This window comes from Thermobia domestica, chromosome 2 (genome assembly GCF_964235325.1).
Source record: "Thermobia domestica chromosome 2, izTheDome1.hap1.1, whole genome shotgun sequence".
Lineage (NCBI taxonomy): Eukaryota > Metazoa > Arthropoda > Insecta > Zygentoma > Lepismatidae > Thermobia > Thermobia domestica.
Window position 1 is genome coordinate 17,513,872 of NC_137455.1, and position 18,397 is coordinate 17,532,268.

The window sequence follows — 18,397 nt, forward strand, 5'->3', positions numbered from 1 at the left end:
CAGTAGGAAAGACATAATGACAATGGAGACAGGGTACCAGGGACGAGGGGATCCTTCAATGATGGGGGATTATTGTTGGGGTCTTGTTAGAGAATGCAATACTTCTTACAAAAGAAGGAAGTAGTGTACATTTGTGTAACTCAATGGAAGTTTCATTCATTCTGGTAGTTTTAATGGCTTTTTCATGACTTTTTGGATATGTACAGTATATTATTGTAAATTGTGATACATGTAAATTGTATTGTATTCTATTTTGTGTCTGTGCTTGTGGTAATGAAGCAAATAGTTTTTTTTTTTTTTTTTTTCACCAAACCAAGAGATCTGAAAGCATAGACATAAATATATTTCTCTATTGTTCTGAAACTTGGAGGGTTTATTGAGCATCAATCAAAGTTTCTTTGGTTTAATTCTTGTGTTATTATTCGTAAGGGGACAAGAGGGGTTACGAAATACGCGAAATGGAACTTTTTGAGGGAATTTTTCGAAAATCCCTCTGTCGCGGGAAAACTGTATGTGATGGAGGAAAAACTGAATGCATATTCGAATTCAGCGAACACAGTTCTTTCACGATCAGGTGTTTTCTCTTGTACTTTGTTAATTACTGTAATTAATGTAGGTGAACAATTCTGAGATTATTTTTGTTCTCTCTCAGGCGGGAAACAAACCCGAGACTATGTGCATCAAAGGCGCACGCACTTGCCACTAGACCAACCGGAAGGGGATTGCTCAATTGCGTATCTGAAAATGAGCCATATGAACTTAGAATGGTAAAACAAAACAAAAATTATCTATTGAATTTAACTATATGTAGGGTTCCCAGGTTCTCAGCTATTCCGAATTATACAGCACATCCCGAATTTTAAGGATATTTTCAGCGTCCTGAATTACACTTAAGAGGGACACATTATACAGAGCAAGTCAAAATGATGAACTCATTTTTAGAAACTTATTCAGAAAAAAATAATTTATCTGGCATGTGATAGAAGATAAGGGAGAAAGAAAAGTAGGAAAGGGAAGAATATTATAATTGATGTATCAAAATATTATTCAGGGTACATCGAAATTTCTCAATTTTGCAACAAATGGTCCATTAGTCATAACGTAGCAACAACAATAATAATTCCTAAATTAAGTATTCTATTTATTATTTACAAAATTCAACTTTATCTTCCTACCATTATATGTCTAAGAAACATTTGGAGCTAGAAATTCCAACTACTATAATCAGAGAATTTCAGCTACTGTCCAATGTAATCAAGAGTGAACGTGGCTTGGGTTCTAGTAAGATAAACTACTGAAAACAAGCAGACGTGGAAAATGGAAGAATGAAAACAAACTTTACCCACTAGATGCTTGAAAGTGCCACCATTTGCTCGGGAAATTTTAATTCAAACCACAATACAAGTCTTAAACACACAGCTCGTCATCCGTATGATACGAGGGGGATCAAAAACTAAGGTTACAAGGCTGATATTTCTGGAGTTTCGTCTGTTATAGAGGAATGAGTAGTGTGCGGTAATTGTAATACATGGAGTTGGCAACTGTGCAGAGTTTCAGCCATCCACCACCTACGGCGCTAGTAATAGGTAAACACAAATGGTGTCTGGTTTGGAAAACTGGTGTCTTGAAGAAGTCCACTCAGTTATTCGATTTCTGTAGGCGAAACATGTAACCGTAGCTGAAATTCACTGGCAGCTAGTAGAGGTTCACGGAGAAACTATAATATCTCGTCAGCATGTCGCAGAATAGTGTCGAAAGTTTGCGGCTGGTAGAGAAAAGCCTCACCAACGAGAAATGTAGTGATCGACCCAGCACGGCATAAACAGATTTGAACACAGCTCGCCTGGAGAAGCTGATTCAGAACAACAGGTGGATCACGTTACGGCATCCAATGACCGAATTGGAAATGTCGTTCGGAAGCGTTCGTCATATTGTGCACGATATTCTGCAGTAGTGGAAAGTTTGTTGTGGTGACATGGCTGAACACGCTTGGCCAGGATTTTTACCACGAGGGATCTTCAAACTCATCCCATGATGCGACAAGTGCTTGGCCCGGCGAGATTTTGTCCCGCGAGGTTTTGGGCGGCGAGGTTTTGGCCACGCGAGGTTTTGGCCGGCGAGATTTTGGGCGGCGATGTTTCGGCCGCGAGAGTTTGTCCGTATCCCAGATTATATTGGTGTTAATCAATACCTAAGAGGATGGTAAACATTTTGGTACTGATATTAATTGATCGCCACTGACCAAACCAATGGCCAATTGGGCAGTGGCCACCGCTTACTATTTTGTACCAAAATGTTTACCAATCTCTTAGATATTGATCAACACTAATATGATTTCTCTACGACTTACAGTTCCCGAGATATGGCTACTTAAATTCTGGAAATCGGCCATTTTTTGGCCAATATCTCGGGAATGTAAGAGTGACGCGAAAATTTAATGACTTTCTCAGATAGTTTTTGATACTCAATCGAATGCTGGGTTCAAAATTTTTTAAAATCGCAAATAACTGACAGACGGATAGACAGATATAGAGAATTCAATAACTGTAGGCTTTGTAACTTGATTCTGATCACATTGAAATTGCCCCTCAGTCATTGCTGTTTTGACTACTACAATGCGATAAAAATACTTACAATAGCAAAATAAAGAGTATCACCTCCCACTTCCATCTTACTTTTTTAAGGAAGGAGCACATTGATGCGCAGGGCCCACACCAATCTGTGTAACGTCTACCACTGAAAAACGAAGGAAAATGGTAAATAGACAACATTTTGTACTTTGCTTCTAGACCTTTAGTATAAACATTTATACTGTATTCTTTAAGAATTAGTGACAAATAGGATATCAGAAAAAAAAAACAAGAAGTTTTGTAACTGAATAAAACAACTCTTCACTGCCCTAAAAGGGTGGGGGAAAAGCAGATACACCATGTTTGAAATACATTACTGGCAGTTCCCGGCTCAACACGAATGGGCGAATGCTTGTTTGTCGAGTACTTCCACAATGCTGGATTGTGGATATACAGAATCCCTAATTCCCAATGTGTTCTTCAGGTCTCATGGTATGCGAGTTTTCAGTTTTGGGGTTCGTTATAAGAATAGTTTACATATCAAAATACTTGTTTCTCCAGGATTATCGAAGCAGATAACATGTACATTTGGTGCAATAGCGTTGGATATGCTTCATCAGACAAAGCAAAAATTTGATTAGTATCACGGTGGGGTGGATAGAAAACTATGACGTCTCAGAGCATCGGCTTAGAAACAGTTGTTCTTTTAAAATGTGCAAAATAGTGAATCTTTCCTTCTTTTTCCTTTCCTTAATTACTTTCTATTCTCACTTATTCGCAGCACCTCTTGAAAATACTGGCCTCATTTTTGAGCCTTATTTATTTTTATTTATTTATTTATTTAAAGAAAGAAGAAAATGTAATATATTGGAAGTATCCAATATATTAAAGAATATACATAAAAATACATAAACATACTAAATTATAAAAATAACAATATACAAAATATTAATGGAATAAAATAAAAGTATAAGAAAAAATACTCAATATTTTCTTTTTTAAAAGTCCTAGCTATTTTTTTTTCACAAATGGCGACCTGAGACTACCTTGGTTCTTTTCAGAATTATATTTATATAATGCCTTGTCCTCTCCCTTATTTGCTCGGACAGAGAGACAGAAACCTGTATCACGATCACAACGTGGGGGAGGACTTTACCCAGCTTGCTCTCAGTTGAAAATATGGAACAAGCCATGGATGTTACAAAATAGAGGATGTTATAAAATATGTATCTTCATCCTATTACCTCAATGAAACAAAAAAATCGAGCATCGGCACAACAACCGAGTCTGATTAGCTACTCTCGTTTCCGCCGTGAATGTTGGCTCAAAACATTGCGATCTTATTGGGCGAAGTGGGGGTGGCGAAACTGTGACGTATGGCTCCACGATTTTGTTGTATGGGCAGATCCTCTATTTTATAACATCTTTGGAATGTATGGGATGAGGCTTGGTTTATCTATTCTCTGCTCAATATACGGCTAGGCCAATGATAAGACTTTATTGTATGCTTCTTCAATTGTAGTGTTTTGTTTAGAAATTTACGTATCTGCCTAAGAATTTGCATGAAGCAAAAATATGTTTTCGCTCTGTATTCCCTTGGATTCATAATCACTGTTTTTCTGTTCATCTGATTTTCGTATCTTCATCCACAACTTCTTAACGTTCTAATATTTTCTCTACTTCTTTGTTCGTAAATCTCCTTGTATACATTTTCTGTGTATTGCTTTTGAAATAATAATAATAATAATAATAATAATAATAATAATAATAATAATAATAATAATAATAATAATAATAATAATAATAATAATAATAATAATATACATTAAATCTTGTAGGTTATTTATTAGACGTAGGTGTGTGTAGGGCAAATGAACGGTAATGAAACGTATAGAAAATCAACTTTCTTATGACAACGATATTTAGCCTGTCTCCGCAGAATTTTACCTTCTGCGCGTCCATGAGGTCTAATCTAAAGTGCGTTTCACTTGTCTATCACCATTCTCAACATACTTTCTCAAGCACTCAACATTGTTCCTTTGAGAAGAGCATGTGAGGACATAGCGTAGCCCTTGCATTGGTTATTTCCCCCGGAGCTTCATTCCCTGCCGAAAATGCTATACGAAACTTACAAAATTGTAATGAAAATGTAAATTTGTTTCGCAGTTTGCTATGCAGAGCAACAAAATCTAAATATACTCTGATATATAATTATATACAATATACCATTTTTGTACAAAAATATTTACATAAACAAGTACATATAATACACCATTTGCACTACTCTTATTACAGAGGAGATTCTTGAGGTAAGTCATATTGGAAAAGGTTAACATTTTATTGCTAAGGCTGTGTACAAGAAATGGAATGAAATGAAATCTTTCAGTTTAACGTCCCACGGTTATATCCTTTTAGGCTAACGGAGACACAGGCCCGTATCCAGGGTGTCTAAAGGGGCGGCTCCCCTAAATTTTTGCTGGCCCCCTAAAATTTTCACGGTAGGCTTGCAAATGAACTATAATATGGTTGAATCTGGCCCAACCCCTAACTTCTCTGCCCCCTACATTTTTGGGCTGGTTACGGGCCTGGGGAGATGGATGATTGAGGCGAGTGAATGATGATGAAAACATTGTTGGAATGAGAAAGTGGAAGGAAACGGGAGTACCCCCAGAAAACACACGGACACGATGTTGTCCACCACAAACTTACTTGACCTGGGACGCACCAGAGGTAAGCGCTCTACCACTGTACCACCGTGTTTCCCGGCTGTATACAAGGATTAGTAAACGTGTATTTTAAGAGTTCTCTTAATTTGTAGCGAATTACTTATAGTACTTCCCCCAAGAACCGCCACTGACGTATTATGATATTAATAGATTTTAATCCAAAACAATATGAATGATTGGAAATCTTAAAGAAGATGCACGTCGTATTCTCCCAAAATCAATATTTTTTAACGAAACTTATCGTTAGAAATTATTTTCTGATCACATTACGTGCGATACTTTCAAGCAATTTTGTCCCATTTTGCCGTGGAACAGACACACAAATGCATGTTGAGTTGCATATTACCTGACCAGCGAATGAGTGCGGGCGGCCGGTTTTGGAACTAAAATGCAAGCAGCAGTGTTTCTAACCGGATTACTTGTAATCAATCTATCACAGTTCTTTTTGTCCTGTTCGTAATAAACCACTTCACACATATGCTCAAATCAGGAGCAGATCCAGGGGGCGGGACGATCGGGGCGATTCCCTCCAACCCAGAATAGGATATATATATTTTATTTTAAAAATAAAACCTAAGAATTTTCACCTTTGTATTATAAATGTAAAATAAAACTTAAAATAGGTAGGCCTCACTTTTTTGTTTTACGTTGCAGAAATCAAATAAAGCAATAAATTGCAAGAAATTACTTACATTGGAGTTCTTGCTTAAAAAAAATGTCCACCTTCGAAATTGCAAGTTGACACTTCTGTTCTAGAAATTGCAAACAATAGCTACTTCTCCTTTTCTAAAGTTGTTTCACTTTTTTTTTCAATACACTCTCACCTTGATTTGACTTAGAATGACCACCCCCCAAACATTCAGCCTGGATCCGCCCTTGGCTCAAGTTAAGACAAACAGTTTCAAAAGTTATTGAAGTTATTTGCAGAACATCTTAAGTAATAAGCGAAAAAACAAGTACAACAAAAATACACCCTCCATATTAACTTGCGAACAAACTAACTAGCAGCGTTTTACAGGCTGCTTCTGTTTTATAATGACATCGAATAAAACGTAATCAATTTTTATACAATCTGCTTAATACACGGTAGAAACTCACTGAATTGTCAATTGTGCTATGTTGTTCTTAAATTGGTAATTTCCATTCATATATCACTATTCACAATACATCTGCATTACTGCAGGAATGATCCACTACAACCACATAACTTAGGCTATGCATAACATCCAAACTGCAACTTTTAAAAACCGTTGGATACACTGCAGAGTGAAACTCTCCGCTCCGCGCTTGCCAAGAAACTGATGTAAACACAACAGCAGCGCCATCCTCCCAAAAGCGCACTGCTATCCTGGTCAGGTAATAGTAAACCAAGGAAGATTTTTTAAAAAAAGTCCCAGGATTATACCCTTTAGACTAAAGAAAATGGACGAATAATGAATGCAAGCAATTGTGAATTTTTAGTGCTCTTTTACTGGGAATCGAACCTGGGAACACATGCATCAAAGGTGCATACGCTAGCCACTAGACTATAAGACTGTCATAAAATATCTTCAGGTGAAAGGAATTTCAAAGTCTGATATCTACTAGAATACGGTCAATAGTTTAGGTGAATCTGCCGCTTTATATACCTTTACAAAAGAATGAATGCAAGCATTGAAGCGTAGCAGGAAGTGTTGAAGATTAACCGAAGTCAGGGAGACCATCAAATGCTACCACCAAGTCAAACCTTGCCCTCGTATTGAAAATGAAATGAAATCTTTAAGTTTTACGTCCCACGGTTATGCCGGTTAGGCTAAAGGAGACGGTGATGATGAGAGATGAGTGAAATGGTGGAATGAAGAAAGTGGGAGGAAACGGGAGAACCCCGAGAAAACCCACGAGCACGGTGTTTGTCCACCACAAAGTTCACTTGGCGGGGGCTGGGATCGAACCCGGGACCCTAAGCACCAGAGGTGAACACTCTACCACTGAGCCACCGCGCCCCCTATGCCCTCGTATTGAATATAATTGTGCAAGATCGGTGATTGTCAACCCGTCAAATAGACAGGTTGGGTATATCACAGGAGCGAGCAGATCACGCTCCAAAAAATGAGCTTAGTTTACCAAGGATTTCAACTCGATGAATACCACGTCTTCTGACTCATGAATAAAAGAACACACTCGGTACAGACGTTACTGAATCATTTAATACTGAATGTGATGTGGGCATTTTTTTTTTTTTTTATCGCGATTCATCTCAATAGCCAAATGTTGAGTTCATCACTATCAGTCCGAAATCAAACAACCCAAACAGTGGAAGCACCCTTCATCTCTCATCCCAAACAAAGCAAAGGAAGCAAGGTGATGGACACGAAGCACTGCACAATCGTGAAGTACTGCATTCCTATTTGAGCAGAAAATAGATGACAATCATACGCTTTCTGCGCTCTGTGACTACTATCTACAAAGATAACAGATCAAAATCGTGTAAGGCTCAGGGCATGCAATTTACTAGAACAAAAATGGCGGACATTTCAAAAGTTGCTTTCTTTATGAGACACCCTTTATATATGTACCGTGTTATGCAAAAGTGAACTAAGCGCCAAATTTTGAAAATCCACGTAAATGCGACGATTGGTTCCTGATAAGCATTAGAATGTTTTGCACAATCGAAAAGAGAGGAAAACCAACACCTTTCTAAAAAAAGAAACATAATTTCACTTTAGATTACGGCTACCTTAATGCTGGACATCAACCTTTAAACGTAATTTTCTTAAAAGTATGAAAGTGGCGCTTAGTTCGTTTTCGCATGACACGGTACATATTAAATGATATGCGTGAATGTAAAAACACTTGCGCACTTTTCAAGAAATATAATAGAAATCCAATTAATTGTAAACTTAAAATTGATACTAATACGAGAACCATGCTCTTTATTAAGCTGAAACTGATCCTGAAATATACTTTCATTAATCCCTTTACTTATACCAGCAAGACGACAGTACGTAGTATGGCTAATAAGATATAGCATAAAAACCAACTAACTAACTCTATGGCGTATGGAACCAAGAGGTTCAATGCCGCGTTCACAAAAGCTCTCCACTGACTTCTATCCTTAGCCAATTGGATCCAGTTTCTACTTTGTATTCCTATCTCTGCGAGATCCATCTTAATATTGTCCTCCCATCTGCGCCTAGGTCTTCCTAATGGTCGTTTTCCGATTGGTCTTCCAGTCAAGACTTTGAAAGCGTTTGTACTTTCTTCCATCCTAGCTACATGATCCGCCCACCTAAGCCTCCTAGACTTGACGACCCTAACAATGTTGGGTAAACCGTATAAATTATGTAGTTCCTCGTTATGAAGTTTCCGCCATTCCCCATTCCCGCTCCTCCTGGGTCCGAATGTTCGTCTCAGGATCTTGTTCTCAAATACTTTCAGTCTATGTTCTTCCCTCAGAGAAAGCGATCATATAGCATAAAAGTCATGATTAATTCTTATAAAATTCTGTTGAACTGAAATAGTGTCCAAGGCATATATCACACAATAGGTCAAATCCAGCTGAATAAGGTAACCTGATTGAGAGTAAATCCTCATGTGTAGTTTAAGAGAAAATCGAAGAAAACTGACCTTTTTTGATATCATAAAGTATAGGGCTCCTTGCCAATAATAATTGAAGTTGTTATTTTTCTTTAGAACTTGTTGACAGTTGTTATATATATATATGGTGTTTCAAATCAACACCGACAACGTTTGGGAGGTGATTCCGGACACCAAGATAAGACAAAAAGTATAGACCAACCTGGGAGCACAAATGCTTCCTTTCAGAGTTATTGGCTGCCGAAAATATGAAAAAAAAATGAACTTTAAAGGTGCTTAGCTCAAAACTATGGGACCTACAATAGTCGGGTCAAGACTTCACTTAGAAACTAATATGTGCAAAAATACACGTTTCAGAACCCTAAGGCACTCACGAAACAATTTTCATAGAGGAATTTAGGCTACCGGCATATAATATGCAGTACTCACAAAGTACCTCTATAAAAGTTGTTGCGGAAGTATCGTAGGATTCTGAAACTTGGATATTTAGATAGAACACATACTAGTTCCTAAATTAAGTCTTGACCCGACTATTGTAGGTTCCATAGTTTTGGAGCTATGGACCTTTAAAGTTCATTTTTTTTTTCGTGTTTTCGGCAGCCTATAACTGCGAAAGGAAGCATTTGTGCACCCAGGTTGGTCTATAGGTTTTCGTTTTATCAGGAGTCAGGAATTACCTCCCGAACGTTGTCGGTGTTGTTTTGAAACACCCTGTATATACACACAGAGAGAGAGAGAGGGAGAGCGAGAGCTATAATCACTAATTACTGTGTAATAAAATAATTCTAAAGTGATGTTATTTGTACATCTTCATTTTTTTTTACCGACATGCACTTTTTATCCTGTATAATTTTGGCACTACCACTTCATATAGTCACGAGAGGAGTCAGGAATTACCTCCCGAACGTTGTCGGTGTTGTTTTGAAACACCCTGTATATACACAGAGAGAGAGAGGGAGAGCGAGAGCTGTAATCACTAATTACTGTGTAATAAAATAATTCTAAAGTGATGTTATTTGTACCTCTTCATTTTTTTTACCGACATGCACTTTTTATCCTGTATAATTTTGGCACTACCACTTCATATAGTCACGAGAGGAGTCAGGAATTACCTCCCGAACGTTGTCGGTGTTGTTTTGAAACACCCTGTATATACACAGAGAGAGAGAGAGAGGGAGAGCGAGAGCTATAATCACTAATTACTGTGTAATAAAATAATTCTAAAGTGATGTTATTTGTACCTCGTCATCTTTTTTTTTTACCGACATGCACTTTTTATCCTGTATAATTTTGGCACTACCACTTCATATAGTCACGAGAGGAGTCAGGAATTACCTCCCGAACGTTGTCGGTGTTGTTTTGAAACACCCTGTATATACACAGAGAGAGAGAGGGAGAGCGAGAGCTATAATCGCTAATTACTGTGTAATAAAATAATTCTAAAGTGATGTTATTTGTACCTCTTCATTTTTTTTTACCGACATGCACTTTTTATCCTGTATAATTTTGGCACTACCACTTCATATAGTCACGAGAGGAGTCAGGAATTACCTCCCGAACGTTGTCGGTGTTGTTTTGAAACACCCTGTATATACACAGAGAGAGAGAGAGAGAGGGAGAGCGAGAGCTATAATCACTAATTACTGTGTAATAAAATAATTCTAAAGTGATGTTATTTGTACCTCTTCATTTTTTTTTTTTTTTTTTTACCGACATGCACTTTTTATCCTGTATAATTTTGGCACTACCACTTCATATAGTCACGAGAGGGGACTGCCAAAAATTAATCTTGTATAGTTTGTTCCAATGCTTTTTCATTTCTACATAATATACAAACTTGCTTTAGTTGCTCTTCTTTATATGTACAAAGGTATTCTGAAAAATATCGAACTATCACAATGTGCTTGTCGATAATAACAAACGTTTGATTTATTATATCTCATTGACTGTTTCACTTTTGTTTGACCAACATGCAATCCGTTCTTCACGTGTAAGGTCACCCAAGAGAACTGTATATTTGAACTTTTAGGTTCAATTTTATTTAGAAATTCTTCTACATTTTTATTTTATTTTTTCAGAGAGAAGTCGGCACCTTTAACACACAAGGACAAAGAAGCCATGCCCTGTTTTGAGCGAAAGTCTTACGAGCCATTTGTCATTTTGATAATAACAAAAGCCCAGCCCATCACAAACATTCTCTCACAAAAGGAAACACGGAAATTCCACTGACAGGAAGCGAAGAAAAAATAAAGAAAGAAAAGTTAACTTCAGAACCATCAACTTTAAAAATCAACCAACAGAAACAGTGAAAAGTCTATCTATTTTTAAATTTTTATATTGGGTAAAGGAAAGTAGATATAATGTATGTTGTTTACTGCGGGGCACGCACATCATTACTTGTGCATTATTATTATTATTATTATTATTATTATTATTATTATTATTATTATTATTATTATTATTATTATTATTATTATTATTATTGCCACTGGTGGTTCAGTGGTAGAGCGTTCACTTCTGGTGCGTGAGGTTCCTGGTTCGATAATAGTTCGCGCCAAGTGGACTAGTGTACGCGAGTTTTCCAGTGATTCTTCCGTTTCCTCAAACTTTCTTCGTTCCATCATTTCGTTCATTTCTCACCATAAGATGCGGAATGCCCTTTAGCCCACATAATATAAAAGTCTCCGCGGTTTTTTGGTACATTTTTGAACATACCATTTCTTTATTGAAAATCAATTTTAATCAAGTACATATTGACAATTATAATCTATGACCTTTCGTTATTTTTCGGGTAGCTTCATAATTCCATCGCTGTAGAACGTCTGTGGTTTATCGTTGAAAAACTTGGCCAAGTGATTTTCAGTGACGCTTCGGTTGGACAATATTTTACCATCAAGAGAGTTTTGCAGAGACGGAAACAAATAACAGTCAGACGGTGCAAGGTCCAGGCTATACGGTGGATGCATCAAAACTTCCCAACCAAGTTCAGTCAATTTGTTCCATGTCAAGATATGTGTTGCTGCGCATTATCATGATGACCCTCCACAAACGACTTCAAAGCCTGGATTGTCGGTAAACAAGGTTACGTTGAGTGTTTGGTGGGATTGGAAGAGAATTGTCCATTATGAGTTGTTCCAACCTGACGAAACCGTCAATTCGGCCCTTTACTGTGCACAACTCGACCGTTTGAATGAAGCAATTCAGAAAAAGTGACCAGAATTGGCCAACAGAAAGGGAGTTGTGCTCCATCATGATATTTTAATTGCAGTTTCGGGTTCGACGATAAAAATTCGCAAATTCTATTTGAAATATTTTTTAGAAGCGTATAGGAGGTTGTGTAATCATTAAGTCTAGTTTTATTACGGTATCTTCAATTGCGTTCGTTAGATAGGAGTTTAGTGTATTTCTCAGCACCGAGGCTATATAAAATGCAGACAATCTAACGTGGAATTTGAACCACGGTAATCGGTTCAAATGACAATATTTCCCTACCGGAAATCGACTCTGGAAATATAATATTTCATGTGTACACGTAACCTTATTTGTTAGTTGAAAATTTTACTTGAAATACGTACCCGTAATTTTAATTTATAATTACATAATATGAAAGCAACAACGTAATACACGTTGTACTGTAATGTAAGTTAAACATCATAAAACTATCATTTTTGGTATGCAAAAAGAGCCACCGTAATGTGTCTGCCCTCCTTTGCACCCCTAAGACATTAAAGCTGGTGTCATCATTGTTTGCTAACAATGAAGTTTGCATTAGCAAAGTTAAGTAATTATATATATCATATATATATTATTATTATTATATATTAAAGCATCAGAGGGCTCAATGGCCGTAACTCTGTAACGATGCATTTCGTGACATATGTTTATATGAACTTTTTTGCTTGTCTATCCATAAGGAATCCATCCCTGAAATTTTGCCATACCTTTTTGCTATACCCTGTATACATAGGGGAGACCGGGGTTTTCACGAACACTTAAGCGTTGATTATAAATAACTCTTTTGTTTTTGGAGATAAAATTAAGATTGCTTGTGTACAGAAAGCTTGAAGGTTTTCCTGTTTATTAAACTGTAGAGAATAATCAAAAGTAACATTTTTTCAACAAATCAGTGAGATGTTTTAAAAATGCACCTATGTTCGGGATTACCCCAGTAGTCGGGGTAATCCCGAACATACTGTTTATTTTAAACTTTCCTTTACGAAAGAAGCGAAATGCGTTAAAAATACATTAAAATTATACCGTAATTTAGTATTTAAATCTTTAACAAGAATTATAATTACAAAATCTTTGAAACCATTACAAATGAAAGCTAATAGGTAATAGGCTAAACAAAATGCACTCTTACGAAACATATTCAGAAATAACGGTGCATTAAGTAAAATATTCATTAAAATGAAAACATTATTTGGAATTGTAGAAATCACAGACGTACGCATTAATGTTTTGCTTTCAAGGAGTGTATTCTTTATTAGTTCAATGTTCAAATGCGGTTAATAGTCTGAACAAAATTAGCTAACTGCTAATGGACGCTACCAGGTTAAATAAATTTGTAAAACACTGTGAATCACCCACAGAAAAAATTGCAACCTATGATGAAGGATCAGATATCTAAAATAGAGTTACTGACTATAGAATAATGAAATAGGCTACTAATGGACTAAAATAATAAATATAACAAACTATTCTAATTAATAAAACTTATAACTCTTATTATCAAGACATAATCTATTTCCCAAACCAATTTCATTAATTTATTAATTACTTTTCAATAAAAAAAACTATTTACATTTTTTTGATAATTTATTTCACACCAGTCTCGAACACTCTGGGGTAATGGCGAACATTCTGTCTGGCATTTCCCCATGAGACACCATTTTATTGTTAAGTTGAAACTAATTGTTGACTGCATACAGGCTTGTAAGATTACAAACAAACTAATGCTCAAATATAGGGGAATATATAGCCTTATCTTTAACAATACAGATAAGATAAGAGCCAACTTGTCTTGCCCAGATTGTTGAATCAACGTTATAAATGAATCGACAAAAACAGCAAAACGTCTTCTTCCTGGCAATCCACTCAACTGACTGTCAGTAAATTTATGCACACTTTTCTAGGACTCTCCGCTAGCATGCAGCAAAGTAATTTATTTTCTAACAAACTTCCTTGGGCATAAATTTGGGTGTTCGGCATTACCCAGTGTTCGCGAATACCCCGGTTTACCCTATATATATACACACCTTGATCGATTTATTTGGAGTTTAACATGCCGTACGATTTTAATGAACCTTTGAGGTTAATTCACATATAGTGTGCCGTGATCCATAAAGTCTCTTTTCAGACTTTGACATTGAAAATTCATTGCAATGGTCTTTTTTAATTGTCACATGACGTTCCGTTCTCCTGCCATGCCCCGATAGTGCGACTTTACAGAGGAACCACCTCGATCACGACTCGACGGCCTTGATGCTTCTTCTTTTCTCGGAGTACTCGAAGCGAAACGAAGTTGACCAGATCCAATAAGAATGTCTTTCTCCTTGCATTCCATCTTCGGAAATGGTTAAGAAAACAGTAGTGCCACGCCATGTGAACGGTATGCGTGAATGGTAGGGGCTTTGGTACGGATATGAAATGAAATGAAATCTTTAGGTTTTACGTCCCACGCCGGGTTAGGCTAAAGGAGACGGTGATGACGAGAGATGAGTGAAATGGTGGAATCAAGAAAGTGGGAGGAAACGGGAGAACCCCGAGAAAACCCACGAGCACGGTGTTTGTCCATCACAAAGTCCATACGGCGCGAGCTGCGATCGAACCAGGGAACCCAAGCACCGAATGTGAACGCTCTACCACTAAACCACCGCGCCCGGGCTTTGGTGCGGATCGAGCATGGCAGAGGAATGTCGTGTGCACGGCACCCTATATGGGAATTAGGTTTTGGACGGGTATCTTTGGTAGTAGGGACATTTCAAAACAAAGGGAGCACAACATGAAAGCTAGTAGCAATAATCCTACTGACTTAGCACAGAATAAAATTCATTGGAGGGTTTTTATTTTCCATATCCACGAAACTTCATGCTTATGAAGCCTTAAAGAGTTAGGTCTTTTTTTAAAAAAATATTGAGATCTCCTACCTACTAATCCCTGTAACTCAAGTAACTTCTCCCACTCCTCGTCTGAGTTCACTTCTATCTGGAGTGCCTGCTGCTCTCCCTTCTTTCGCCCCGCCATCTTGCGGGCGAAAGCATAAGCTTGCTGCAAAAAAGAAATATTTTGTTTTACAATTAGTAACTTGTACGAAGGAAAGCCAAAGTGTGAAGATAAACATGCGTATAAACCGCATTTAACATCTATATGTATACAGTAATTACCATACTCCCGCAGAGTATTAAATGCGAGATGTCCCCGTTTCGATTTCAGAAGCTTATATGTAAATAACCTACCACGTAATCTTTCTGATTTGAAATAAACTACCGTAAGACATCATAACCAAGAAAAAACTAGTGATTATACCTAGCAAAATGATCCATCGTAAGAAACGAGAAGTCCATTAGTAAATTAGCTTCCTTGAATGAGCCAATGGCATAACTCTTATTTTTCTGTAATACAAAGTTACTGCGTGACTTTTTGTTTAAGATAAATATGCGTTATAAATGCTAATATAATTGGCTTCTTATTCTACTTACCATTTTCTCGCTTCAATATTTTTTATTTCTGGCGCATTCGAGAAATATGTGGAATTAGTCCAAAGTAGTCAAGTCTTTCTTACTTTTTACGAAAGATATAGTGGAAAGCTATTTTATCATACATATAATTGATTTTGTACAGGGTGGTCCAGAAGTGGGCGTACCCTCTTTAGTTTCAACAGTATAGTGTTAGTTGTGGTAGAATGTCTGTACACAGTTACTTTGAAGTCTTAAGAGTAGAGATGCAAGGGCTCGGAAAAAAAAACGGCTTTTTGGGGAAAAAAAACTCGGTTTTTTCTGCTTCGCTTTTTTGCTTGGAAAATTTTGGGCTTTTTTGAAAATTCTGCTTTAAATTGACAAACCAGATTTTGTTTCGCTTTTCTACAACACAAAAAGTCATTTAATTAGTGGTTGATGCCGATGATAATATAAAACCTCGAAAATAAACCATGAATTTCGAAAAGATATTTCAAACAGTTTTACTTCTCAACATATTTACATTATGAATTACAAAGGATTAACCAATGTATATAATAAGATTTTTTTAACCTCCTACATACAAAAGTAAACAGGGTTGGCAAGAACCATGGTTGTTTTTCAAAATGCCAAAAACCCGATTTTTGGGGGGAGTTTAAACTAGGCTTTTTTGGTTTAAACCAGGTTTTTTTGGGTTTAGATATTTTGCTTTATGTATTTATATTACATATTGACAGAAATAAGTTTGTTTCGCCTTGGTGTTATTATGCAACAACGGGGTTATGCTGGAAGAAGTCACATAAGCTTAAAGAAGTCCGGTCAGTAAATTTCTTAAATTGAGAAACTCCCACCCTAGCTATCGTGAAAATCCCGTTATTACTCTAAAGGGAAAACAATAACGGAAAAATCCTGTTATTGCTTTGCATGTAAAATTTGAAGGTCAACGTATCATAATCAGTACGCTAAAACTGAAGTATTAAATTACAAATTTAGTACGTACATATCATTGAAAGTACAATCCAAGCTAATGTTGGAAGCTACGTAGGCAATCGATAAATTTTGTCAATTTATATCAGTATATTCAGTGGTGCCCACCCCCCTCATGTCCATGACGCACTCCCCCTCAATTGTCTACCCGTAGGTGTTCTTCCATGAAAAAAAAAATCGATTAATTTTTACACCCCCTCAAACATAATTATATAGATTTTTAACCCCCCAAATATTTCAATGAAGCAGTTTGCGTTATAACCCCCCTTGTGGGCACCCCTGGTATATTTAAGAAACCTTGGCTTCTTTATAAAACAACAGGCATTCAGGCATGCAGAAATATACAATTTAGTTTCGTTTCGTATGTTCAGGCTTAACATCCTTACGTAATACCGAGGTTATCAAGGAGAAGACTTTCGCTTAAAGTTACATCCGAACCGCTACTTTGTTTACGCATGAAAGAAGGGTTGTGGTTCGACCGAAAATTGAACATGGGGCACCTTGATTAAAAGGTGAAAAGGAAATAAAACTAATGCAGATGGTTTGATGTATGGAAACGTCACTATGAAATTCACACGATTTGCATTTTTCGTTCTTTTTATTTTTTTGGTTTAAACCAGTTGTTTATTTAAAAAAAAGAAAAACGGCTGGTGTAAACCAGCCCATCCTAAAAGTATATACTTCTTTAAAAAAAATACTCAAATAAGTAGCAAAATTCTATGTAGTATTTTTACTTCAAAATATTCCATACCCTCTTTTTGGAACAAAATAAAATTAAAATAAAACATAAGAAAAATACTTAGATTCATATGATACACTTAAAGGCTGCACATCTAGAGCTTTTGGTTTTGTATATTCTTGAAATTCTAGTTTTATATAAGCACCATCACGGTTTACTCAGTCCTCAAGTTTTCTGTATTTTTAACAAGAGGGATTCAACATATGAAGGATGTGAGGTAAGAACATGGTAACCCACAATTTTACTATTTTAAGAAATTAGAAATTTTCTGCTGCACAATCCATTTTGAAAGTCGGAAAGCTGATTTTTCACATAAGACTATACATGAGGGATTAAAAAAAAAAAAAAAAAAAAAAAGCGGTATGCGTTGCTGTCTATCTGGTGCTGCATAACTCAGGAATTGAAAATTTGTTAGTTACCATGTTCTTGGCTCACACCCTTCATATCATTATGGAACTCTCCCCACCCCACCAACACACACAAAAAAAAAGAAAAGAAAAAAGGGGGCTACGGAATATATTTAAGTTAAGATAAATGCAACTGCACATCAAACATGACTGAGTGGAGCTTTTGCGCTTCTATCGATAAGTCCGGCATTCAACTCTGCATTCGACCATTCTGACAAAACTTTTCTTCATTCCATCTATGAAGTAGAAATAGTGCGTGTACTGTGAGTTGGCCGACTTCATTTCTTATTGTTTTTAAATCGTTATTATTACTAATTACCAGCAGTGACGGTTTTGCGAAGGTTAGGGGGGCGGTCTTTCGGACTGAAGCTTGTTCTCCAAAATTACGGAATGTCTAAAACAAACGAAATATCTATTAGTCATGCCGTCAAATAAAAATTACGAATGTTTAGAAAAACTAAACATTAGTAAGAAATAAAACTCCCAAAATACTTTTCTAAATCCGCCACTGATTCTCAGTATAAAATGTTCTTCAAGGTTGTATCCGGAAGATTATCGCTAAATATATAAACGAAACGAAATACAGTATTAGTTATGTCTGTACTCATAAACTTCAAGCTCCTCCCAAATAAAATTAAGACATTTTAGAAAATGAAACAATCAGAGAAACCCATCCCAAAGTACGTTTCTAAATCCGCTACTGATTATTTGTATA

General features: G+C 36.5%; 1 protein-coding gene across 4 annotated transcripts in view; it reads right to left on the bottom strand.

Annotated features, from left to right (window-relative positions):
• Nucleotides 1–18,397, bottom strand: part of LOC145670913 (uncharacterized) — a 111,363-nt gene that overhangs the window by 54,473 nt on the left and 38,493 nt on the right. For 3 of the 4 annotated variants that reach the window (XM_081739545.1, XM_081739546.1, XM_081739547.1), the window contains exon 2: nucleotides 15,022–15,142. Coding sequence is in view for 1 of the 4 variants with exons in the window: in XM_081739544.1 (XP_081595670.1) it covers nucleotides 2,635–2,670 (36 nt within the window). In the remaining 3 variants the exon portion in view is untranslated. Of the gene's footprint in view, nucleotides 1–2,634; nucleotides 2,738–15,021; nucleotides 15,143–18,397 lie in introns of those variants that run through there. The other variant, XM_081739544.1, reaches the window with a different exon arrangement.